A 25,517-nucleotide genomic window follows, 5' to 3' on the forward strand; every position below is an offset into this window, starting at 1 on the left:
CCTGCGCGTCCGGAGCCTGCGCTCCGCAACGGGAGAGGCCACAACAGTGAGAGGCCCGCGTACCACAAAAAAAAATTAAAAATTTAAAAAATAAATAAATAAAATAAAAAAGAAAGAAAGAAAGACTTGTCCTGATCATTGAAATTGGTTTCACAGCCAACCTTCTAATGGATACTGACCTGCAGTTTGATCATCACTGATTAGAGCCAGAGGTGGACTTACCATGGTGTTAAAGAGGGGTAAGCTTCAGGCCCCTCATTTGCATTTATGTGTCTAATTTTGTATTTATAACTTTGCTTTCCTTTTCTTAAAGAGAGTCCCCCAAATTTCATAAGCTTCAGGTCCCACAAAACCTGGATCTGTCCCAGTATAACTAAACCCGAGACCACTTTTCGAGCAATTACTATGTGCTAAGTACTGTGCTTACAGCTTCAGGAGTATTATCTCCTTTAACCCCTAGCACAGTGTGCCAGATGCTATTTTACAAGTGAGCCAACTGAGACCCAGAGAAGCTCAGTCGCTTGTGTAAGGTCACACAGCTAACCCGTGGTGGAACTGAGATTTGAACCGAGGTCCTTCTGATCTCAGAGCGCCGTGTTCTCAAGTCCCCTACTGTGAAAGTGCCTTCCTAGAACCACGCTAAGAATAAGGAAGCAGTTTAAGAGATGCTAATGTCCTTCATTCTGCAGCTCCCAGTAGGTGCCTCTGATCCCCTCTTGACCAGCACAGGCATGCTCAAGGCCGAGCATTCCAACTAGAGTTGTCAGCTTTAGCAAATAAAAATAAGGATGCCCAGTTAAATTTGAATTTCAGATAAACAACAAATAATTTGTTAGGATAAGTGTATCTCGGGCAATATTTTGTTGGCATTTCCAACAAAAACACGCCTTCCTTCCATCCCCACCCCCATGAGACCCCCGACCGGGTCTTAGTAACTGGGTCAGGGGCTCCAGGTGGAATGCAGGATGGGGAGGTGGAATTAAGCAGACTAATAAAAGGCAAGGGACAGAGGAGGAACCTCGGATGAATTGGGTGCTGAGTGCCCCGTAAAGAAACAAGGATGTTCTTTGAAGGATTGAGATGTAGGTTTCTCCAAATTGACTCTCTCCCCAAACTTGTAGACCCCCTTAAAAGCATGCTTTTCAGACTGGAAAAGATATCTAGAAGATTCGAGAAGGTATGCCAGGGAGTCCTGGAAGCCACAGGTTAAACGCAACACATCCCCCTCCTTGACTAACATTTTTACCTGAGGATGCGGTAGGAAAACCATTATTTGATATTAAAACAAATAGGCATGGGATGGAGCAGGATGCAAACGGCCAGGAATGTTAAAGATAAAACCTGCAACTTAAAAGAAAGTTAAGAATGGCAGGCTAAAGCGTTTGCCCCGGACTCCGGGGGAGGGGCGCCATCACCCTCCTCTGCTTTGGGGGGTTCTCCATGGAAACGGGTGAGAACTGCAGCGGGCAACCCTGGAGTCCGGGCGCTGGCAGCAACGCCACCCAGGCCCGCGCGGAGAGAGGGAGAAAGTGAAGCCGGGAGTTGCCACTCCCAGGGACTTGCTGGAATGCGGTTGGAGGGGGTGGGGTGGGGGGTGGACCTGCGAGCGCGCTGGCTCCCAATCACGGGAGGAGGAGGAGGTGGAGGAGGAGGGCTGCGTCGAGGAAGTACAGGAATGAAGTTGTGGAGCTGAGGTTCCCTCCATCGTGCGCACAGAGCCGAGAAGACCCCCCGAGGCCGCCGGCCGCCCCTGCGCTGGGTGCTGTTTCCGGCGCGAGCGCCCAGCCCCCTCCCTTCTCCCGCCCGGCGCCCTCGCCGCCTGGTCTAGCCGGAGCCATGGGGACGGAGCCGCAGTGAGCACCATGGAGCTGGCGGCCTGGTGCCGCTGGGGGCTCCTCCTCACCCTCCTGCCCCCCGGAGCCGCGGGCACCCGAGGTGGGTCTGGGGTGGGGAGGGCAGGGAGCGGCGATGGGCCCGTGCAGCCTGGGACCCCCGTCTAAATCCCTGGTCAGACGGGAACAGAGGGGCCATCGGAGCTTCCCGACCCGAAGTTTCGGACAGTCCGGGGGCTCAGAGCCGCCGGCCCTCGGGCTCGGAGGGGCCAGAGAAGGTGGGGCAGGGGGGCGATTACACCGGAGCGGCTCTAGACGTCCCATTCGAGGGACTTGTGCTTTGCAGACCCTGCGACGGCTCCGGAACTTGTCAAACAAGGTCTCTGAAATTGTTCAGAAAGTTTCCCTCAAAGTGTGTATTGCAGGGTGTGTGTGTGTGTGTGTGTGCGTGTGCGTGTGCGTGTGCGTGTGTGTGTGTGTGTGTGTGTGTTCCCCTTTCTTGAGCCCCCTCAGGCTCCTCTCTCAAAGCCTTTCCAGTTGGCAGCCTCCGCCTCCAGACTGGACTGGGCTGGATTCCTGGGGGTCCCTTCTGCCCGGCCCCCTCCCCGCCCCCTTTCGGCCGACTGGGTTGAGTTACTCCAGCTTCTGGCACGATCGGGGTGTGGAGGGGGGAGGTGGGGAAAGCAACCTGTCCAGCCAGAGCCGGGGAGCAGAGGGTGGCCAGTCCGACTGCAGACTTGCCTCACGCCGCAGACGGGCGTGGGGGAAGGGGGAGACGTTTGTTTTGAACGTCTCGTTAGGGCCGACTTAGGGACTCTGTGCTTTGTGACTTGGAGAGCGTGGGTCACGGAGGGGTGGCGGTGGGCTTCCTGGTCTGGGGCATAAAGTGGGAGGGTTCTGAGGGAGGGATTCCTGGGCACTTGGAGGGAGGGGGAGGGTAAGGATCGGGGCCAGATGCGGGTATGTCGAGGGCCGGGTTGTCCTGCCTTTTCCTTTGTGCTGTGTATGGGGAAGGGTGCTGGGGTGGGGTGCAGTGTGTGTCTTGCCCCATCTGTCCGTCTGGGTGCGATAACGGTGAAGGCTAACGCGTACTGGAACTACACCGTGTGCCAGGTGCTGTGCGTGTTTTGTCTGGGTTCCCTGCTTTCATCCTCAGAACCACCCTATAAGAGAAGTCCTAACTAGTGTGCCCCTTTTCCAGGCTTGAAGACCCGGGCTTCAAGAGGTGAAGTAGCAGCGAGTAATTGGTGGGTCCCAGATTGGACCCCAGGCAGCGCAACCCCCCACCACAGCTTCAACATCACTATATTCTTCTACCCTGAACATTGGGGGGACGCTGCTCCCTACATGGCCTGGTTGTGGAGAAGACAGACTGAGAATGTTCTAGGAGTAGTGGGTGGTCTTCACGGATCAGGGAGTCTGGAGAAGGGGTGGGTGTCGGGCTGTCTGTGTGTTGCCCGAGGGCCCCCTCTGTCAGAGCTCTGCTGTGTTATCTGAGGGATGTCTGTACTAGGGTGTTCTTGAGTTGTGTGGTCTGTGTGTTTGTGTGTCTGGGCTTTGTGTGGCCAAACAGCAGCCTCCCTGCTGAACTCTGCCCTCTCAAGGAACTCCCTCAAGAGCTGCTGTAAATAGCGGAGGTGCCCCCGCGCAGCCTTCTCTCTGAAGGAAGGAGGCTTCTCTTTCCCAGGAACCTCCCCTTCCCCTCCCTGTTTCCCAGGCAGGCGTCTTCACCCCTGACCTTCTGAGAAGCGTGAGGCGAGGCGAGGCGAGGCAAGGCTGGGCTGTCAGCCTGAGCCGCTGCACTCCTCACCTGGGCCTGGAGGTCGAGCAGGGGGAGGGTGGCCAGGTGGTCGCAGTGCTGGGATCTGAGGGGTCGGTTCTCCCGCCATTGACAGGGAGCTTCTCAGGTCTTCCTCACCCCTCGGCCTGCAGTGCTGGGTGCAGAGAGAGGTGTTGGGTGTGTTGTGCAGGGGAATGGCTGAAATGGCAGAGCCCCACTCAGCTGCCTCTAGCGCGCCCGGTATATGCCAGGGCTGAGGGCTGGCGCAGGCATGTGGGGGAAAGGGAGATGGGGAAGGCCCAGGGCGTTGGGATTTTCTTTTCTTAGAGGCCAAGGTTTTGTAAAGTGCAGCAAACACGTCTTGCAGAGCTCATAGTTTAATTCCTGAATGATTCTCCCAACAGCCTCCTTCTTTTTGCTATACTCGGGGAAAGTAACCTCATTTTAATATTCAAAAAAAAAAATAATTGAAAGATAGGATCAAATGCCGAAAGAGAAAATACATTGTATTACAAAGTCAGATACGGAGCACCGTTGATTTTCTCTTGGTTTGGAATTGCCCACACCTCTGCTATATGAACTTCTCTTGCCTTGACTTTTAGAAAAGTCCAGCGTGCTTCCTATTTGCCTGGTTCTCATCCATTACAGTTTCATTTCATCTCTGCAACAATCCTGTGAAGTAGGTGCACAGATGAGAAAACTGAAGTTCAAAGAAACGAAGTGACTTAGCCAAGGCTTCCCAGCCACCCAGTAATGTCCAGGGCATTTTTAGACTCTGATGAGGAGGCATTAAGCGTTGATCAAAGTCTTATTCCCTTCGACAGGAATGGGTTAAGCAAAGCCTCAGGGGCAGTCAGGTGGCCAGACTCGGGTAGAGGTGCTGTTTTGTTATTCAGGTGGAGGACCTCCCTTATCTGGGCTTTAGAAAATGAGCGTGAGCTGCTCCTGCCCCCCACCAGGTGCCCTCTTGGCTTTGGAGTCCTCTCCTTCCCTGTACCAGCCCATGTCTGCCTTCCTCTTGGGCCCTCCTGGCATGGCAGGGGACGGAGGGCAGGAGCAGGCCAGAGGCCAGTGGGACCTACAGGGCTACGGGTGAGGGAGGGACCAGTGTCGGGCTGGGGCTGGGGAGCTGGTGTAGGGCCAGGCTGGTTGTGCCTGGCCCTGGGTGCTGGGATGACCTGGAAAAAGATCCCCCTCCCTGCCCTGTGGGAAGCCCCTCCGGGGTGACACCCCCATCTCTTAGTAGGCCACCTTTCCTCCCCACCCCTGGGAAGAGAGCTGAGACAGGGTGAGGGGTGCGTGCTCTCTTAAGGAGTGGGAGAATTATTATCGCCCATGTTGTGTTGCCCCAGCTCTGTTTACAAAGCCTTGTCACGTTTACAGACTGTTTCTTGATTCATTACCTCATTTAACTCTCATGTAATTTCTCTGCAGAGAGCAAGAGTTGTCATAATCCCCCCCTCACAGTCAAGGTCAGGTCAGTAAATATTCACTGAGTGCCTACTAAGTCACAGGCACTGCTGGACATCGAGGTGAATCTGATTTGGCCTCTGCCCTCGAGAGCCAGGGACTTGATCAAGGTCGCACCGTGAGTGGCCCAGCTAGGGTTGTGGCCTAATGACCTGAGCCCCGGCCCCAGGCGTGGGTGGTGGGTGAGTCCTGGTGTCACTGGAATGGGCTCTGGCCCCACGGGGTCTGGGAGAGGTGAGCTTTGGGGGTGCAGGTATTGTTCATGGAAACCAAAGGAAGTGTTGGCTTTCATGCTGGTGAGCAAGAGAGGCAGCCGGGGCTGAAGGCTGGTGGGGAAGAAAGAACCCACTTGAGAACCCCCCAGAGCTGGGACCTGACCACTAACATCCAGCTAGAGGGACATGGGGGCCGTGACCAGCCTCTGAAGAGAGGGCTGGACATGGTGACCTCAACTGGTCCCTTTTGGTTTGGAGACTCTTGATTGAAGCTCATTTATTCATTCATTCATTCATTCATCCCACAAACACTTATTCAGGGCTCACTGTGTCCCTGGCTCCGGGTCGGTCCGGCCTCACACTGACTGCCCCAGAGATCTGGAGGTCGAGGCTCCTGAGGGACAGATGCTCTGGAGACAAAACGCTCCCCTGTGTGGAACAGGACCTCCTACCCCCGCCCCAGAAAATCAGCGGGGGGCAGAGTGGATATGGGGACCATGGCGAGGACTGGGGAGGGGGAGAGGACTGGGGAGGGGGAGATGCGTGAGGAGACGGGAGGGGAGGGAGGTGTGGAGGTAGAGGAGGTGTCAGGTTGGAGGGTGTTAGCCCCCAAGCCTCCAGCTCCCTGGGAGTAGGTCTCAGGGTCCCAACTTGACCACCTGTTGCAAACATTTAGTCTGAATCAGACTCAGAAATGGACACAAACAAACTCGTGGGGCGGGGCTCCTGCTCTTTCTGGTCCTCCCCCCCAGCTCAGCCACTCGGCCCTGCCCGAAGCCTATAATGTAATCAGTGGCATCAACAGAGCTGGTGTGTATTTACCTTTGAACAGGGTGTGGGGAGGGGTGTGTGTGCAGTTAGGTCTAGTGGAAGGAATGTGGGGTTTGAAGTCGGCGCAGACTCGAGTTCAAATCCTCCCTCTATTGCTCACAAACTTTCTGATCTTGGGAGAATAACCCCTGGCAACCTCAGTTTCCTTCTCTGCAAAACCGAGGCTGTCGTCCCAGCCTCTGGAGGATGAGGCTCCGCCCAGAGCGCCTGCCGAGTGTTCCCTTGTTGTTTTCCTATTGCCTGGCTACTGCAGCTGGCGTCCCTTCGAGGCGGCAGAGGGCACAGCGGGTGGAGACGGGCCCCTGCCCCAGCTCTGCCAGTCCCTGTCCCGGGCTTGGGCCAGGGCCTTGGGGTCTAGGCCTGGAGACAGCTGTGCCTACAAAGCAGCTGAAGCTGCTGAGGCTGGGGGAGGTCCTGGCAGCGGGCGTTATTTTTGGGCCTGGCCTGCCATCCCCGGCTCCTGTTTCTCTTGGGAGTCTGGGGGGAGGGACCCTTGAGTTCTATTTCTGGGTCCTCCCATTCCTCCCTCTTTGCTTCCTTCCCTATCTGGCCAGAGGGGTGGGAACAGAGACCACTCCAGGTGCTCCTGGGAGGCTGCCAGCTAGTGGCCATTGGCCCAGACCAGAACCCTGGGGGCTTGTCCCACCAGCCTTTCCCCCGATTTCTGGAGGCAGGGGGTATCTCTTATTACCCCCCCAGGATTTGACCTTAGGCTCCAAGCTGCTGGGAGAGCAGGAGCCCTGGGGTCAGACCTCAAAGTCAGCCACTGTGCTGTCCCCCTGAATCTGCACGTAGTCCGTGGGAGGTGGAGTGGGGACCAACAGGAATTCAGGGCAGCTCAGGCACCTGTGGATATGTGGATCTGGGGGTGCACCCCACCCACCTCCCCCTGGCACACCCTCCTGGGCAAGATGTGCCAGGTGATTCATCTTCTCACCAGAGCAGAAAAACGGGTTTAACTGGGCACTTTAATCTCCCCCACTGCTGGCAGGCATGGTGCCAGCTGTTGCCCAGAGCGCCCCCTTACCCGGGGTCGTTTACCCCTTCTAGTATCCCTGGGCTTAGTGAGTACTTCTGGTCTCAGGGACACTGGGCTGGGGTCCGGGTGGACTGGGCGGCAGTTCATCCTGATGCCCCTTGGCTGGTGGTTGGCACCAGGCAGGTACACAGGGCTGACGTAATGCCCTTGTGGCAGGAGTTTCGTGGCATAGATTCTGCCAGCTGGTTCTGGAGTCTTGCCCTGAGGAGGTGGCAAGGGTGAGGTACCAGCATAGGAGCCTTTGGAGTAGGCAGCACTCTGGCTCAGCATCTGCAGCTCGGGTCCGGATGCCCATAGTTGGGATCTGATGTTCCTTTTCTCTGCCTGGGGGAATTCCAGAAGTCCCTGCAGTGACCAGGACCCTGGTGGTCCCCATGCCCCAGCTATGACTCCAGCTGACCCTCCTTCCCCATTTTCTGGGTGGCATTGCGGGGGTGGGTATCCCTTGCCAGGAGGTTGGCATGTGGGTGGCGTTGTTTGCTCGGGAGAGGGTCAAGGGGTATCCAGAGGATTCATGATTCATCATCGCCTCTCTTGGGGGATTTTTACCCGTTGGCCCTGAGTTGCGCCTTTGGGACAAAGGGAGGCTTTCTTTGCCAGCCAACACCCTGGATCGAACAGGCAAGCTCCCTAAGGCTGGCACAGCGAGGCCCCCTCTGGATGCTCAGGATGGGCCAAGTCAGGGGAGCTTCTCCCCTGATGTGCCTCCTCTTCCCAAATTTGCAAACTTTCTTTTACTGTTGCACGTTCTGTGGGTACAAGGGACACGGGAGGAGGGATCCTTCCGTTGTGCTTTCTCGCTGTCTGCGGTGGCATGACTCTGGGGAGTAGGTTGGCAGAGGTGGCCAGGTTGGCAAAGCTCACTGGGCAGTGCCCTCTGACCCATCTTCTCTCTCCTGCCAGTGTGCACCGGCACAGACATGAAGCTGCGGCTGCCGACCAGTCCCGAGACCCACCTGGACATGCTCCGCCACCTCTACCAGGGCTGTCAGGTGGTGCAGGGTAACCTGGAGCTCACCTACCTGCCCGCTAATGCCAGCCTCTCCTTCCTGCAGGTGAGGCCCATGGGCAGAACCCAGCCAGGCCCTGTTTCCTGCTGGGCTGAGCCCTCTGCTTGCAGATGGGTGGTAGAAGAGCTTTCCCCACCCTGTATTTCCTCTTTTGTGGTGGCTCCTCAACTGGGAAGTCCTTTCTGTTGTCTAACCCCCGTCCATCCTACTGCAAGACCAGTTGACTCCTCCTCTACAACGTGGCTGGCCGTGGACATCTCTGGGTGGTCTTGCCAGCATGATCACCTTCCGTTGTCCAACTGCCCCAGCCACTGTCCCCCTCCTACCCGGAGTAATGAAAGGGCTGGCGGGTTCCCGGTCCAGTTCTGCCACTGACAAGCCACGTGAATGTGGTCTAGGCCCTTGGCTTCACTGGATCTCGGTTTTCCTATCTGTATATTGGGAGCAACCGACATGCTTGAACTCCCTGGGGGGCCCATTTTGAAGATCACATGGAAAATGGATGTGAAAGGGTCAGGAGCAGGAGGGAGAAGGGAAACCAGCCTCTGGGTTGTGTCCATGGTGCCCTGGAGCGGGGCCTCAGGTGCCATGCTTAGTCTGTCAAATCACAAACAGCATCTCGTCCGGGCCTTTCCTTTACAGATGAAGAAACTGAGATGCAGAGAGGGTGGGGCGCTTGCTTACAGTTTACGGAGTGTTCCCCCGCCATTTTCTTTTTTTTTTTGAAGATGTTGGGGGTAGGAGTTTATTAATTTATTTTATTTATTTTTGCTGTGTTGGGTCTTCGTTTCCGTGTGAGGGCTTTCTCTAGTTGTGGCAAGCGGGGGCCACTCTTCATCGCGGTGCGCGGGCCTCTCACTGTCACGGCCTCTCTTGTTGCGGAGCACAGGCTCCAGACGCGCAGGCTCAGTAGTTGTGGCTCATGGGCCTAGCTGCTCCGCGGCATGTGGGATCCTCCCAGACCAGGGCTCGAACCCGTGTCCCCTGCATTAGCAGGCAGATTCTCAACCACTGCGCCACCAGGGAAGCCCCAACCATTTTCTTTCTTGATCATACTAGAATCTGGTTCGGGGAGGTGGGGAGTGGCCTTGATCTGCATTTTATGCCTGAGGGAGCAGGACTGCTCAGTGGCTGGGGGCCTCGCCCAAGATCCCCAAGCACAGGGTAACCTTGAGGAGGCCTTGGGGTGGGGGGTGGTAGGGTCCAGGGCCTGGACCTGCCTCAGCCCTACCCTACCCTGTCCCCTCCCAGGAGATCCAGGAGGTGCAGGGCTACGTGCTCATTGCTCACACCCGAGTGAGTCAGGTCCCCCTGCAGAGGCTGAGGATCGTGCGAGGCACCCAGCTGTTTGAGGACAACTATGCCCTGGCCGTGCTGGACAACGGAGACCTTCTGGAAAGTGCCACCCCTGCTGCACGCGCTGCTCCGGGAGGGCTGCGGGAGCTGCAGCTGCGAAGCCTCACAGGTGGTCATCCTTATCATTGAAACTTTCTGCTGGTTATTGAGAGCTGCTCGGGGCCCCTGTTAGCCATGGGGATGCTTCGTGTGAATAAGAACTGGGCTCCCTTCCGGATGGATGCAGGTGGAGCTAGGGGAGGCGCCCTTGTGCGGATTCGAAAAAGATTTCCCTTCTTCCCAGGAAGTCACAGCTTGTGCCAGCCCACATAGCTTGATAGTCAGGATGCAGGCTGGGTTTTTGCCCACTTCTTGGCTGAATGCACATGTACGGTGAACAACCTATGTAACTGTACGCGGCAGCCTTGGAGCTGACAGTGTCCCAGACTCTGAGCGCCAGGTGCTTTACCTGCATAACCCCATTTCAGTCGTGCTTTAATCTTGCAAGGGAAGCATCAGTGTTATGCTCGTTTTACAGATGGGAAAACTGAGGTTTACAGAGGATACGTGACTTGCTTAAGGTCCCACAGCTAGTTAGTGGCGGTGAGGCTGGATTTCACACTCGTAACTGCTAAGCAACGTGCACAGAGTAGAGGTGGAGGAGAGGAGACTGTGACACGGACAACTCACTCCGCCCCGGATCTCCGTTTGTTCACGTGTGGGGTGGTGTTGGTGGGGCTAAAAGATGCTGAAGGAGTCTTCTCTGCTCCCCGAGGAACCTGGGGCGTGTGTAAGAGCCCCACTCCCCTTTTAGAAGGCAGGCAGGCCCCAAGGGAGGTCAGAAGATGACAGATGGGGGAAGAAGCACCTGATTATTGCCCACCCCACAGAGATCCTGAAGGGAGGGGTCTTGATCCAGCGGAACCCCCAGCTCTGCCACCAGGACACTATTTTGTGGAAGGACATCTTCCACAAGAACAACCAGCTGGCCCTCATGCTGATAGACACCAACCGCTCACGGGCCTGTAAGCCACGCTCCTCCCCGCCTGCAGCCGCCTCTCTTTCTCACGCAGCCCACCGACCCCAAACTCCTGGCTTACTCCATGCCCCCGCTGCTGCCGCCGCACTAACACCACCCGTTCCCTCTTTCTCTGTGTCTCTTCCTCTCTGTGGTTCTCTGCCCTGTCTCCCTCTGCTTCCAGATCGTGCCTCCGGTTTTGGAGTCCTCCTCCTGCCTGCGTCTCTCCCTCACTGTGCATTCTGTCTCCTGGTCTCTGTCTCTCTCACTGCCGTTCTGTTTCTCTCCCCAGGCCCACCCTGTTCTCCAGCTTGTAAAGCTCCCCACTGCTGGGGAGAAAGTTCCAAGGACTGTCAGAGCTGTGAGTTAGAGGGAGGCCCGGCATCTGGGGGCAGGGGCTGGATGGGAATAAAGGTGACATGGCGGGTGGGTGCCGGGCCTCGGCATCTTCCCTGAGGCAGGAAGTCTCCCCAGAAGGTGATGCTGGTGAGGGGCCCGGTGCCTAGGCTGCCGCCCAGCCCTCATCCTGCCCTTTGCCCAACAGTGACGCGAACCGTCTGTGCCAGCGGCTGTGCCCGCTGTAAGGGCCCGCAGCCCACTGACTGCTGCCACGAGCAGTGTGCTGCCGGCTGTACGGGCCCCAAGCACTCTGACTGTCTGGTATGTGCCCCCGGCGCCCCAGCCCTCGGGGTGCAAGGGGAGGGGCATTCCGCCTGGTGCTGCCCTAACCCTCTGGCACACCAGGGCAAAACAGCCCAGTGCCCACCAGCTGCCTGTCCCCCAGGCCTGCCTCCACTTCAACCACAGTGGCATCTGTGAGCTGCACTGCCCAGCTCTGGTCACCTACAACACGGACACCTTCGAGTCCATGCCCAACCCCGAGGGCCGTTATACCTTCGGCGCCAGCTGCGTGACCGCCTGTCCTTGTGAGTGCCGGGGAGAGACGTACTTTTAGTAGTTTTGCTGGGGGCTTTGGTTTATGTAAATGGAAGCATGTTGTGAGTACTGTCCGCCCCTGGCTTTGGAGAGCTGGTCACGGCAGTTCGTATTGAGCTGCCTTGTTCTTTCAACAGCAGTGGAGCAGGTGGCAGCAAAGAATAGCAGCTAAGAGCCCATGCACAGAAGCCAGACTGCCTGGGCTTGAGACCTGGGTCTGCCCCTTATTAGTCATGTGACCTTCTTGCTGTGTCTCGGTTTCCTTATGTGTTAAGCGGGGGCCAAAATAGTCCCATCCTCACCAGGTGGTTATAAAGTTTGAATGAGTTAATATTTGCAAAGCTCTTATAACTGTGCCCAGCCAATACTGAGCCCCCCTAAATGTTGATTTTTACTCTAGGGTCTAGATAGATCAGAGTTTTATTTACTAGCTCCCCTATTTACTGATGGGCATTTAGGGACTGGCCTCAGACCTGGGGACCTCTTTCCTCCTGTCACAGGAGACAGCAGTGGGCTCTTGGGTCCTGGTCGTACCCTCCCCATGGTGGGTGAGAGTACGGGGTGTAGAGCTAGATCATTTGGGTTCACTTCCCGGCTCCTCCACTTACTAGCACAGGGACCTTGAGTAATTTACAGAAAACTCTGTGCTTTGGTTTCCCTTTTGGCAAAATGGGAATCTCACAGTGCCTATCGCACAGGGTTGTCGTGAGGAGTGGACGAGTGTCCAGGGCTCAGATATGGTGTAAGGACATTTCGGTATCGGTTGATATCATTCTTATTGTACTACCTGGGCATGGTCACACAGCTCATGGTGGTGGGGGGCGGTGCTGAAAGGCCAGGGCACGTGGACAGACGATCTTGATCTCCTCAGACAACTACCTGTCTACGGACGTGGGATCCTGCACCCTGGTTTGTCCCCTGAACAACCAAGAGGTGACAGCTGAGGATGGAACCCAGCGGTGTGAGAAATGCAGCAAGCCCTGTGCCCGAGGTACCCAGTGGCCGCCCCCTGCACACCCAGCCTGGCCTAGCCCGCTGTGCCACCCTCCCTCAGACCCTCCTGGGACCCAGTCCTAGTCTCCCACTGACTCTGCCTCTGGCCCTCCCCTGAGCACTCCCACAAGCTCCCCCATGTCTCTGCCAATGTGGGGAGGGGGCATGTGGCCCCAGGAGGGGACTGTGGACAGGACCCAGGAGGTTGAATTCCTGGTGCTCCATGTGGAGGCTGAGGTGCCCCCCTGCCCCCCTCCCCACAGTGTGCTATGGTCTGGGCATGGAACACCTGCGGGAGGTGAGGGCGGTCACCAGTGCCAACATCCAGGAGTTTGCTGGCTGCAAGAAGATCTTTGGGAGCCTGGCGTTTCTGCCGGAAAGCTTTGAGGGGTAAGGAGACTCAGAGTTAAGGATGGGCACGTGGCCTGAGGCAGCGTCAGGGCAGTCACTGAATCCTGAGGCCCCAGAAGTGGAAGCATTTCTTGGGGATGGTGGGAGACAGAGATGGGAGGCCAGGGGTGCAAAGGAAGCAGGTGGAAGACCAGCAGGGACTTCGGAGGGGGGAGTTTTTCTTTTTGTTTGTTTGTTTGTCTTTGGCCGCGCCGCGCGACTTGCTGGGTCTTAGTTCACCAACCAGGGATTGAACCCAGGCCCTTGACAAGAGAGCGAGGAGTCCTAACTACTGGACTGCCAGGGAATTCCTGGGATTTTTCTCATAAATGACATGTTATCTATGAATATGCACTTGTATGGAGGTCACACCATCCAGATAAAGTAAAATTCTCTTTGAGTTCATAGTAGCTTTATTCATAATGGCCCCAAACTGGAAATAATGCAAATGTATATCAATAGCTGAAGGAATCAATAAAGCTGACCCTTGGACATCATGGGTTTGAACTGAAGTGGGTCCACTTAAATGTGAACTTTTTTCAATAAATCCGTACTGCAGTACTACACAGTCTAGGGTTGCTTGAATCTGGAACCATGGATGCAGAGGGCTGACTGTAAAGTTGTACTTGGATTTTCGACTTTGTGGGGGGTTGGTGCCGTAACCTAGGCGTTGTTCAAGGGTCAACTGTAAAAGGTGGTATATCCATACAGTGAAATTCTCAGCAGTAAAAGAAATGGCCTACTGATACATAAAACAACATGAACGTGTCTCAAAAACATTATGTTAAGCGAAATAAGTCAGACAAGAGAGAGTCCACACTGTATGATTCCCTTTGCTCTAGAATAGGCAAAACCACTGTGTGGTGAGAGAAATCAGAACAGTGATTGCGCCAGGGTGAGGGCCTGGAAAGGGACACAAAGGAAATTTCTGGGGTGATGGAAATGTTCTGTATACCAGTTGGGGTGGTGGATAGGTGTGTGAATGCATTTGACAAAACTCATTAAACTGCACACTAAACATCTGCAATTTATTGTATGTGAATTATACTTCAATAAAAATAATGTTTTAAAAAAGGAGAAGGGCTTCCCTGGTGGCGCAGTGATTGAGAGTCCGCCTGCCGATGCAGGGGACGCGGGTTCGTGCCCCGGTCCGGGAAGATCCCACATGCCACGGAGCGGCTAGGCCCGTGAGCCATGGCCGCTGAGCCTGCGCGTCTGGAGCCTGTGCTCCACAACGGGAGAGGCCACAACAGTGAGAGGCCTGCGTACCGCAAAAAAAAAAAAAGGCGAAAATTCCCTTCAACACGTTCTCCACCTTTACTCCCCTTTCTAGAGGAGACCACTGTTAACAGCTTGTGTGTGTTCTTCTAGACCATTCACACGTATATGGATACACACGCACAGAGAAACGTAGTTTTAGTAATTTGGGGGGAAGGGTTGATTTAAAATGGGAGCCTGTTGTGAATATTGTCTGCCCCTGGCTTTGGAGAGCTGGCTACGACAGTTAGTTCATGTCCAGCTGCCTTGTTCTTTGCACAGCTGTGGAAGAGGTGGCAGCAAAGAGTAGCAGCTAAGAGCCCAGGCTGCCTGGGTTTGAGACCTGGCTTCTATCACTTACTAATCATGTGACCTTCTTGCTGGGTCTCAGTTTCCTCATCTGTTAAATGGGGGCAAAAATAGTCCCGCCCTCATAAGGTGTTATAAAGTTTAAATGAGTTAATATTTGTAAAGCTCCTATAACCGTGCCCAGCAGATACTACATGCTCCTGAATGTGAGTTTTTCGTGTGTAGTCTGGATAGATCAGGATTATATTTAATAGCTCCCCAGTTACTGATGGGTGTTTAGGTATTTAATTTAAAATTTTTAAGTTTAAATTTAAAAATTTTTTTAAATGTTTAATTTCCTTAGGTTTTTTATTTTCCCTCTAACAAACAGTTCTCCCTTGCACATGCCTTTGGGAACAGGGGCCAGTGTCTCTCTAGGCCACATTCCTAGAAGTAGAATTTCTAGATCAAAGGCTATAAACATTGTTTTGATATTTGCCAAACCAGGGCCTGGGCTTTGAAGTTCAGGATGGGAACAGCCGGGCTCGATGGGCAACGGGTTTAAGTGGAGGGGAGGTTGGGGAGGATGGCGGGGCCGGCTCGTGGAGGGAGGTCTTACCCACCCCCATCTTGGCCCTCTCCTTATCCTCCTTCTAGGGACCAAGCCTCCAACACTGCCCCCCTACAGCCTGAGCAGCTCAGAGTATTTGAGTCTCTGGAGGAGATCACAGGTGAGCTCTGTTTCTCTGAATCCTGCTCCGATGGGGCTGGGAGGTCTTCGTCCTGTCCCCGCGCTCCTAGCCTCACCCTGTGCCTGCAGGTTACCTGTACATCTCAGCGTGGCCAGACAGCCTGCCGGACCTCCACGTCTTCCAGAATCTGCGAGTAATCCGGGGACGAATTCTGCATGAGTGAGCACCAGGGGAGGGAGGCCTGACGGGGGAGGAGCTGCCCCGGGAGGCCCGGGAGAAGCTCTGAGTGTGTGTGTGGGGGATGGGGGTTCTTATTCCCTGGGGACTCCAGCAGCAGCACTCCCGTGGAAGTTTGCAGAGTGTGCTGGGGACAGGAGGAAGGCGAGGGCAGCCCTTGCTGACGGGGAGGGGTCAGTGGTGCGTTGCCCCCCTGCATTTGAGCACTCCCTCTCCCACAGTGGTGCCTACTCGCTGACCCTGCAAGGGCTGGGCATCCGCTGGCTGGGGCTGCGCTCGCTGCGGGAACTGGGCAGTGGGCTGGCCCTCATCCACCGCAACGCCCGCCTCTGCTTTGTACACACGGTGCCCTGGGACCAGCTCTTCCGGAACCCCCACCAGGCCCTGCTCCACAGTGCCAACCGGCCAGAGGTCGAGTGCGGTAAGACAGGGAGCCCAGCACTGCTGCACGGGCGTGCCCACGGGCCTCTGGCAGCAGTAGTCTGGGACTTACTTGTGCGTGTGCACTGCCCGTCCCTGGTGCACCATCCTTGACATAGCTCTGGTTGGCCTGGCCTCTTGGCATGGCTTCTAGCAGGGTCCTGCCACACTGCCTTGGCATCCCTCCCTTCCCTTTCCTCTCTGTTCCTGGAACCTCAGACCTCTTTCTCTCCCTGCTTTGCGCGGCACGTATCCCCACCTCTCCAGCTCAGAGCCATGCCCACAGACTCTTCCCCCAGCTCCCCTGGACCTGGAGTCCCCCCTGAGAGTCCCCTCTGACCCCTTCCTCCTCACTGCAGTGGACGAGGGCCTGGCCTGCTACCCGCTGTGTGCCCACGGGCACTGCTGGGGTCCAGGGCCCACCCAGTGCGTCAACTGCAGCCAGTTCCTTCGGGGCCAGCAGTGCGTGGAAGAATGCCGAGTACTGCAGGGGTATGCGGGGCAGAGGAGGGGGCGGCCGGGCTGGGGGGTGCACAGGGGCTCCTTCCAGACCCCTGCACTGGCCGTCCTCTCCTCAGGCTCCCCCGGGAGTACGTGAAGGACAGGTACTGCCTGCCGTGCCACCCCGAGTGTCAGCCCCAGAATGGCTCAGTGACCTGCTTTGGCTCGGTGAGGTGCTGGTGCGCTCAGAGCTGGGGGGAGGGGGGCGGGGTTGGGGGTGCTGCCAGGGACCCGGCCACGTCCAGTAAAATACCCCTGGGGAGGCCTCCAAGCCCAGACCTGAACAGTAGGAGGGTGGTAGGAGGCTGGAAGGTGGCTGGGATGCTGGGGACAGCCCAGGGAAGCCTGTGCCCTTGGCCGTGGCTGTGCTAAGGTGGTTAGACCTGGGGGCTTAGACATCAGGTGACCTGGATTCAAATCCAGGCCCCACTTGCACTGGATCATTGGTAAAATGAACGTTATACTAGTACCCACCCCATTGGGATGCAGTGAGAATGAAGTCAAAATAGGGTTTGGCACAGTGCCCGGGCACAGGAAAAGGTCTTCACAAGTTAGTTACCATTATTACTTGCTGTTATACCTTAGGTAATACACTCCCCCCACCCCAGCAGGCCTGGGGATCCAGCTTTGAAGGTGGGGAGCTGGGTGCAGGACAGGGGCAGCAGACACAGCAGGTTTGGGGCTGTCCCAGGAGCAAGGTGAACAGTGCTGCTGAGCGACCGAGGGAAGCACAAAGGGGACCCAAGGGCCTGGTCCTGCTGCCCTGGGGGCGTCGGTGCCAGCCCCCCGCAAACGCTTCCTCCCCTCCCAGGAGGCTGACCAGTGTGTGGCTTGCGCCCACTACAAGGATCCTCCCTTCTGCGTGGCTCGCTGCCCCAGTGGTGTGAAGCCTGACCTCTCCTTCATGCCCATCTGGAAGTTCCCAGATGAGGAGGGCATGTGCCAGCCATGCCCCATCAACTGCACCCACTCGTGAGTCTGAGGGCCTTTTCCACGGAAAGAAAGGCTTCGTTCCAGGACCCTCTCTGGGGCTCTTATTCTAAAAGTGGGACAACTCTGCCTTTGCTTACCCCGAGACCCTTAATTTTTCATATCTTTTTTTTCTGATCACAAAAGTAACACATTGTTAAAAATTTTTTAACTAAAGCATGAAAGTGAATAGTATTAGCAATTCTATCCCACTGTTAACAACTTGCAATATTTTTCCTCCAGTTTTTTTAATCTATGCACACACTAACATATGTATTATTATTATAACATATAAAGTATATTTTTATATATTATTATTATTATTCTCCAGTTTTTATCTGTACATTCTAGTATATACTTCTTTTTACCAAAGTGGGATCATAGACCATAGGTATTGTTTGGAAATTGCTTTTTCTCACTCAGCATTGCAATTTTTCTTGCAGTGTTTTTCCATGTCCTAACACAGTGATCTGCCCTGTTCTTTTTATGTTTTTCACTTAGTTTTTAATTATACGTGGAATACATGCATACATTCTTGTGATACACATTTTCAGCAGTATCAAAGTATAAACACTGTAAAGCAGAAGTGCCCTTTCGTCCACTCCCCCACCCACCCAGTCCCCCACCCTCCCCTCCCTGGGGAGAACCACCAGGTCACTCCGGTGTGCTCCACACATTTACAAAAATGCATTTTACGTTTATGTTAGGTTGAAGATTGCTGTTTTGGGAAGTCAAAAATGATCAAGAAACAGCAATTTCATCTAGCTCATCTATTTCTCAGCAATTTCATCTGACTCACATATCATCAGTTTTGGTTTTTGTGTGTGTGCATTTTTTTTTTTTTTTTTTTTGTGGTACGCGGGCCTCTCACTGTTGTGGCCCCAACCGTTGCGGAGCACAGGCTCCAGACGCGCAGGCTCAGCGGCCATGGCTCACGGGCCCAGCCGCTCCGCGGCATGTGGGATCTTCCCGGACCGGGGCACGAACCCGCGTCCCCTACATCGGCAGGTGGACTCTCAACCACTGCGCCACCAGGGAAGCCCTGTGTGTGCATTTTTTTAATGTAAATAGGATAGTACTCTACATATAGTTCTGCACTTTGCTTCCCGTCCGTCCCGGCACTTTATGTATCTTGGAGGTTCTTTCTCGTGAGTGCACATGAACCTACCTCTTTTTTTTTTTTTAACTACTCAATCTGCAGTATGGATGTAGTATTATTTAACCATGTCCCTGTTTGAGGGATATTCATTGAACTTGTCTCCTTTTTTTGGGGGGGGGGTGCAGTTTATTGCACTTGAGCTCCATGTACAAGTGAGCATCTTGTACATGCTCCCTAGTGTACAGGTGTTGGCATTTTTAGGGTCTACCCTGAGAGGTGGAACTGCTGGGTCACAGTATTGTCAAACTGTCCTCGGTGGAGGTTGTGCCCAACTACTTCCTGGCGTCCTCTACGGAGGGGATAGCCAAGCTTTTGGACCTGATGCTCCTCTGGGTGCCCCCCACTTCCTACCCAAGACAGGGAGGTGCAGGGGATGCAGGTTTGCAGACTGGAGAAGGCCTCCCCTGTGGGGTGGTAGAAAGAGCCATGGTGACCTTGAGCCCAGTTTCTGCCTTTGTCAAATAGGGATCATAACCCAGCTACACCCACCTCTGGGGATATTGTGAGGCTGAGTGAGTGCAAGAGGCGGTTCCCAGCCTTGTTGACAGGACTCTCTCTCTTCTGCAGCTGTGTGGACCTGGATGACAAGGGCTGCCCCGCCGAGCAGAGAGCCAGGTCAGCCTGGTCCCCAGGACGCATCCCATGTTGCCCCTCAGTCCCCCTCCGGCCCCTGAGTGGTCACTGCTATAGGGAGGGGGTCTCCTGACATGACACATGTCCCTCCCCAGCCCACTCTTCCACTAAGGATCCTCCTTTCAATTAGCTTCAACCAGTGGACGGAGGACCTGCTCGGGATGCTTGGGGGGCAGGGAACAGGAAAAGATGGCAAAGACACCCAGCACCTCCCCACCCTCGAGTAGGTAGGGGTCTCCTAAGGGACACAGGCAGCCTGCAACTCCCTGGGACTCGAGGCACGTTGAGAAGAGAGCGCAACTACAGCACTGAGGACGGGACAATGAATTCTTACCTGGGGGCAGTGGGAGGCTTCAAGGAGGAGGTGGCATGGGAGCCAGGTCTTGAAAGAGGGGCAGGTATGTCACTTGGGTTAGGAGGAAAGCAACCAGGCAGCATGGTGAGAGGGGTCAGGACAATCTAGGACGTGTTTGCTGAAGGTTCTGCTGTCGTGGGCCACTGAGTAAGCTCAGAGGAGGGAGTAAGGGGTGAAGTCTGAATCAGGTTCGGGCAGGATCTTGGAGGGCATAGGCTCTCCCTCACCATGAGGCCACAAGCCCTGTGATGGCCATCACTGCCATCACTGGACTTGATTTCTAGGCAGTGGGGTGTTTGGGGAAGGGCTTTGGGGAGAAAAACAGATTGCAGTATGTCCTAGGTAAGCATTTGTCCATGACACAAGCGTTCATTAGAGGTCTGTGATGTGCCAGCCCTTGGCTAAGCAAGGGAAGGGGGCAAGGATGACAATGATGTAGGGTCAGCACCCAGGAGATCCTCCTATCCCAGGATGAGCTGAGTCTTGAAAGATGACCTCATGCAGAAATGATGGTCCAGGTAGAATTAACAAAGGCTGGGAGCTGTGGAAATCATGACCTATGGGTGGAAAATTTGGCTAGAATATCAGAATCACTGGGTGCACATTCCCCACCTCATACCACAATCAGAATCTCGGGGGGGTAGGGCTCCAGACACTTGCATACTGACAAGCTCCCTGGTGATTTTTGTCAGGAAGTTTGAGAATCCTGGGCTAGAGCCCTGGGCAAGAGCATAGACAATTTGGAGATGTGGGTGGAGAGGGTTTTGAATGCCCAGCAAGGAGTCTGGACTTCATTCTGGAGGCAGTAAGGGAGGTTTTTGAGTAGGTGAAACAGGATGGGAACCTGCACGTCACCCTTCCAACTTCCCTTTCCAAACGCCAGTGACCTTTATGCCCCTCCATGGGACCCCTTCCTCCCTCCTGTCCCAGACTGGTCCCCAATCCCTGACCCTAGCTCCTGCCCCCAGCCCTGTGACATCCATCATTGCCGCTGTGGTGGGCATCCTGCTGGTCGTTGTCGTGGGGCTGGTCTTCGGCATCCTCATCAAGCGAAGGCGGCAGAAGATCCGGAAGTACACGATGCGGAGGCTGCTGCAGGAGACAGAGGTGAGGCGGTCCAAGGGCCTCTCGGGTGGCCTGGGGTCTGCAGCCCAGCCCGCGGCACTGACGCCCCACCCCTCACCCCAGCTGGTGGAGCCCCTGACACCGAGCGGAGCGATGCCAAATCAGGCTCAGATGCGGATCCTGAAAGAGACAGAGCTGAGGAAGGTGAAGGTGCTTGGATCCGGAGCCTTTGGCACCGTCTACAAGGTCAGGGGTGGGGCCTAAGTCCCGCGTGGGCGGTCCCAGAGGGTGCGGTCAGGGCGCAGACGAGGGTTCTGCGAGGAAGACAGCCAGGGGCTGGGGGCGGTTCTGTTGGGTAGGGCAGTTACGTATAAGGGGATAGGGAGTGGGCTGAAATGGTGAGGTTGCTGCTAAATAATGGAGTTGGCCCAAGGGTGGGGAAGGGGATTGGGAGCACAAGTAGGGACCCCTTGGGCGACTGCAGGTTGGATCTGGCCCACCCTCTTCCTGCTCACATCCTCCTCTCTCTGCCCAGGGCATCTGGATCCCCGATGGGGAAAATGTGAAAATCCCAGTGGCCATCAAAGTGTTGAGGGAAAACACATCCCCCAAAGCCAACAAAGAAATCTTGGACGTAAGCCCTTCCACCCTCTCCAGCTGGGAGTACAGCGCGGACCCCCCCCTGGCTGCAGGTCTGGGCTGTGGGCTCTGTCTTCACTGGGGTTTTAGGAGACACTTTGTGGTCCCCCAGATCTCTCCTCTTAACCTCCTGAGTCTGTGGGCCATGGTTCTGGTTTGTGACGAATGGGGTTGGATTGACTGAGGGTCCCCAGTCACGGCTCAGCCCTCGGGAGGGGTGTGTGGTGGTTTGGGGGCCAGTGGTTTCCCACACCCTCTCAGTGTGTACCCTTGCTCCCAGGAAGCATATGTGATGGCTGGTGTAGGGTCCCCATACGTGTCCCGACTTCTGGGCATCTGCCTGACATCCACGGTGCAGCTGGTGACACAGCTTATGCCCTATGGCTGCCTCCTAGACCACGTCCGGGAGCACCGCGGGCGCCTGGGCTCCCAGGACCTGCTGAACTGGTGTGTGCAGATTGCCAAGGTATGCACTTTGGGGGCCGGGGCTCTGCGGGTGCCCTTGGGAGCAAGCCTCTGTCTCCACTCAGAGCTAGGATGAGGAGGTTTCCTGGGAGAGTTCTGGCAGAGCGTCCAGAGGTCCACACAGATGCCTCTGACCCCAGGGGATGAGCTACTTGGAGGATGTGCGACTCGTGCACAGGGACCTGGCTGCCCGGAATGTGCTGGTCAAGAGTCCCAACCATGTCAAGATTACAGACTTTGGGCTGGCTCGGCTGCTGGACATTGACGAGACAGAGTACCATGCGGATGGGGGCAAGGTCAGAGGAGGGAGCAGAGTGAAGCAAGGGGGAGTGGGGTCTGGCCCCGGGGAGACCTCAGAACGGCCACCTCCCTCCCCACCACACCTGGTTGGAGCACTTCCTTCTCTGCTCTCCCAGGTGCCCATCAAGTGGATGGCGTTGGAGTCCATTCTCCGCCGGCGGTTCACCCACCAGAGTGATGTGTGGAGCTATGGTGTGTGATGGGGTGGGTTGGAAGGGTGGACACGGAGCCGTGGCCCCGGGGGGGATGCGGGTGGAAGGATGAGAGCTGGGACGGAGCGAATTAATGGACACTTTAGCATGAAGGAAGGAAGGGGCTGCCAGTGCCTCAGTCTGCCAGGGACTGCGGAAAGACTGGGCATCTCCTGCCCTTGACACTGCATCCCTCCCCTCCTTCCCCCATGGTGCCAGGCTCTTGGATAGAGCCTCTGGGGCTCAGTACACTAAAGCTCCCTCTGTTCCCCCCACCTCTTGACCCCATCTCTGCCCCAGGTGTGACTGTGTGGGAGCTGATGACTTTTGGGGCCAAACCTTACGATGGGATCCCAGCCCGGGAGATCCCTGACCTCCTGGAGAAGGGGGAACGGCTGCCCCAGCCCCCCATCTGCACCATTGATGTCTACATGATCATGGTCAAATGTGCGTGGTTGAGCTGGGTCGGCTGCTTGGAGGAGGAGTGGGAGGGCCCGGGTGGAGGGGCCTACAAGGGGCATGGGACGGGGCCAAGAGCAGGATGATACGTTTAATGCAGCCTCAGAAGGGTCTCGCTTCCCTTTACAGTACCAGTCCAGAGGAGCTATCAAGGACCAGCTAGAAAGAGACTTAATGCAACATAGAAAGGGGGAACTAGTAGAGATCCTCAAAGGTTCTCTCTCAGGGTCCGAGTCTGGTACCTCTTCTCTACCACCTGAGGGCTTTGGACTCTAGTAACTGGGGTTGTCTAGGCCGGGGGTGGGGGTGAGGGGCTCTGCACACAGGCCGCAGCCAGAACTCAGACGCTGGACCCTGCCCGCCCCCAGGTTGGATGATTGACTCGGAATGTCGGCCGAGGTTCCGGGAGTTAGTGGCCGAATTCTCCCGCATGGCCAGGGACCCCCAGCGCTTTGTGGTCATCCAGGTACTGGGCCTTTCCACGCCATCCCTGCCTATGGCTAAGATCACTCTCCCTTAGAGGGAGAAAAGGGAGATGACTCCTGGGTCCCAGGCTCCCAAGCCCAGCCCCTGCCTGACTCGTCAGACCTCTGGTACTCCCTGAGCCTCCCTCGGGAGGCTGGGCTGGGGAGAGGCTGCCACACTCTGTCTCCCGCCTCCCCAGAATGAAGACCTGGGCCCTACCAGCCCCTTGGACAGCACCTTCTACCGCTCGCTGCTGGAGGATGATGACATGGGGGACCTGGTGGACGCTGAGGAGTACCTGGTACCCCAGCAAGGCTTCTTCTGCCCAGACCCTGCCCCGGGCTCTGGGGGCACAGCCCACCGCAGGCACCGCAGCACGTCTACCAGGGTCAGTGCCCCCTGTCACGGTGTGGTGGGTGTGTCTGGTTACTTCCCCCGACCCCAGTGGACTAGAGTCCCCTTCTCCAGTGTCCCCCAGCCATCACCTCTCACGGAGGAGACCCCATTATCCCCAAGAAGGATTCCTGCTGCTTTCCAGCTGGGACCCCATTCTTGCCACAGTGACTGTGTCAAACCCCGAAGGCGACTTCCTTTTATCTCCTGTGACCCTGTCACCTCCCGTGAAGTCTCCATCATGAATGACCCCCGTCATGACCTTCTCTCTCGTCCTCAGAGCGGCGGTGGTGAGCTGACGCTGGGTCTGGAGCCCTCGGAGGAGGAGCCCCCCAGGTCTCCACTGGCACCTTCCGAAGGGGCTGGCTCTGATGTGTTTGACGGCGACTTGGGAATGGGGGCAGCCAAGGGGCTGCAGAACCTCCCCCAGCATGACTCCAGCCCCCTGCAGCGGTACAGCGAGGACCCCACAGTACCGCTTCCTCCCGAGACCGATGGCTACGTTGCCCCCCTGACCTGTAGCCCCCAGCCCGGTATGGAGTCCAGGCCCGAGCTGAGAGGTTGGGAGGTGGGGATTGGGGGTGCTCGGCCCAGGGCCCACTCTGGGGGCAGGGGCAGCAGCCAGAACACACGGGCTCCTCCCCCTAACAAGCCGCCTTCTCTTGTCCTTTCAGAATACGTGAACCAGCCAGAGGTTCGGCCACAGCGCCCCTCACCCCTAGAGGGTCCTCGGCCTCCTCCTCGACCTGCCGGTTCCACTCTGGAAAGGCCCAAGACTCTCTCCCCTGGGAAGAATGGGGTTGTCAAAGACATTTTTGCCTTTGGGGCTGCCGTGGAGAACCCCGAGTACTTGGCACCCCGGGGCAGGGCTGCCCCTCAGTCCCACCCTTCTCCGGCCTTCAGCCCAGCCTTTGACAACCTCTATTACTGGGACCAGGACCCATCAGAGCGGGGCTCTCCACCCAGCACCTTTGAAGGGACCCCTACAGCAGAGAACCCCGAGTACCTGGGTCTGGACATGCCAGTATGAGCCAAAAGGCCCGGGCCGCTGAGGCCCTGCTGGCCCCTCAGGGAGTGTGGAAGGCCTGACTTCGGGCCCGCGTCAGGACGAGGCGGGGAGAGGGCCCTTGGATCACATCCAGGGCAGCCTGCCATGCCAGCAATCTTCCTTCCTCTTCCGACTCGTAGGTGGCTGAGAGCCGCCCATCCTGGCTGGAAGAGGGGACGGCACCGGGGAGTCTTGACTGATGCTGGAGCCCTGGCCCAGCCACTAGGGTCCACTGGATGCCACAGCCAGTCTCCTTACCTGAGGGAGCTGCCCAGCCCGACTTCTTCCAGAACCTGACACTGAAGGACAGGGAAGCTGAGCCTAGGAAGGGAAGAGGCCCCGAGAGGGTGTCTAGGAACCAGAGCAGAGACTCCCTGAGACCTAGCTCTGCCCCTAAGAAGGGGACAGCAGCAGCGCCCAGATCCTGTCCCTGTACAGAGTGCTCTTTTGGTTTTGTTTTTACTTATGTTTTTTTGGTTGTTTTATTATTTTTTTTAAGATGAAATAAGGACTCGGTGGAGAGTGGGTATTGTGGAAGCGGGGTGGGGGGGCAGTCTCTGGGGTTGCGGGAGGAATGTCCCTTCTCCGTACCCACTTTCTCCATTTGCAAATATATTTTGGAAAACAGCTGGACACCGGCCTATGTCTGGGGTGGCTCTGAGCCGTCCCTTTACTGCTCACCTCTTAACCTACATTCAGTTCCTCTTTCCTGGAGGGACTGGCTAGGAATCTTTGGAAAGCTTGAATGAGGAGCCTACTGCCAGTTTCCTGGCTCTTGGATTGGGGGGAAACTGGTTGGGATTCTGACCTGAGAGCCCTTTGATGACCAGATCATTCTTGCTTAGAAAAAAAGAAACTCCTAAGGCCACCCACCAGAATGGGGTAATTTCCTCCCTGTAGGCAGGGGTAGTTGGGGAAGGATGGGGGAAAGAAGAGGCAGTGTCTACTGTGTGACTCATTTTCCTTGCCTTGGCAAGGAAATCGTTGAATTAGAAGTAGCTATCCAGAAAAAACCCACCCAGACAGCACGATCACACTGGTGGTATAAAGGTTGCGCTGGCCTCTGTCTCCCTCTCCTCCCTTCCCATAGTCCCAAACTGGACATAAAAACACACACTAAAAAAAACCACAC

General features: G+C 56.1%; 1 protein-coding gene across 20 annotated transcripts; it reads left to right on the forward strand.

The window, feature by feature from the left end:
- Positions 1 to 1,862: 1,862 nt before the first annotated feature.
- ERBB2 (erb-b2 receptor tyrosine kinase 2) lies at positions 1,863 to 24,922 on the forward strand (the record flags this gene model as incomplete). Of its 20 annotated transcripts, none has more annotated exons than XM_079724506.1 (27): positions 1,863 to 1,935; positions 8,071 to 8,222; positions 9,429 to 9,642; positions 10,403 to 10,537; positions 10,823 to 10,891; positions 11,075 to 11,190; positions 11,315 to 11,456; positions 12,338 to 12,457; positions 12,723 to 12,849; positions 15,052 to 15,125; positions 15,215 to 15,305; positions 15,545 to 15,744; positions 16,073 to 16,235; positions 16,322 to 16,412; positions 17,056 to 17,216; positions 18,940 to 18,987; positions 20,329 to 20,467; positions 20,549 to 20,671; positions 20,961 to 21,059; positions 21,345 to 21,530; positions 21,670 to 21,825; positions 21,946 to 22,021; positions 22,321 to 22,467; positions 22,848 to 22,945; positions 23,144 to 23,332; positions 23,618 to 23,870; positions 24,012 to 24,922. In XM_079724506.1, the coding sequence occupies 27 exons, from the start codon at positions 1,863 to 1,865 to the stop codon at positions 24,365 to 24,367; spliced, it is 3,798 nt and encodes a 1,265-aa protein (XP_079580632.1). In that variant the 3' UTR covers positions 24,368 to 24,922. The 20 variants fall into 20 exon arrangements, with proteins under 20 accessions (XP_079580632.1, XP_079580621.1, XP_079580634.1 ...); XM_079724495.1 differs by having other exon boundaries at positions 16,103 to 16,235; positions 16,322 to 16,417; positions 16,974 to 17,216; XM_079724508.1 differs by having other exon boundaries at positions 16,103 to 16,235; positions 23,144 to 23,356.
- Between the last annotated feature and the right edge of the window lie 595 nt (positions 24,923 to 25,517).

Source organism: Hyperoodon ampullatus (assembly GCF_949752795.1).
Source record: "Hyperoodon ampullatus genome assembly, chromosome: 19".
Classification (NCBI taxonomy): domain Eukaryota; kingdom Metazoa; phylum Chordata; class Mammalia; order Artiodactyla; family Ziphiidae; genus Hyperoodon; species Hyperoodon ampullatus.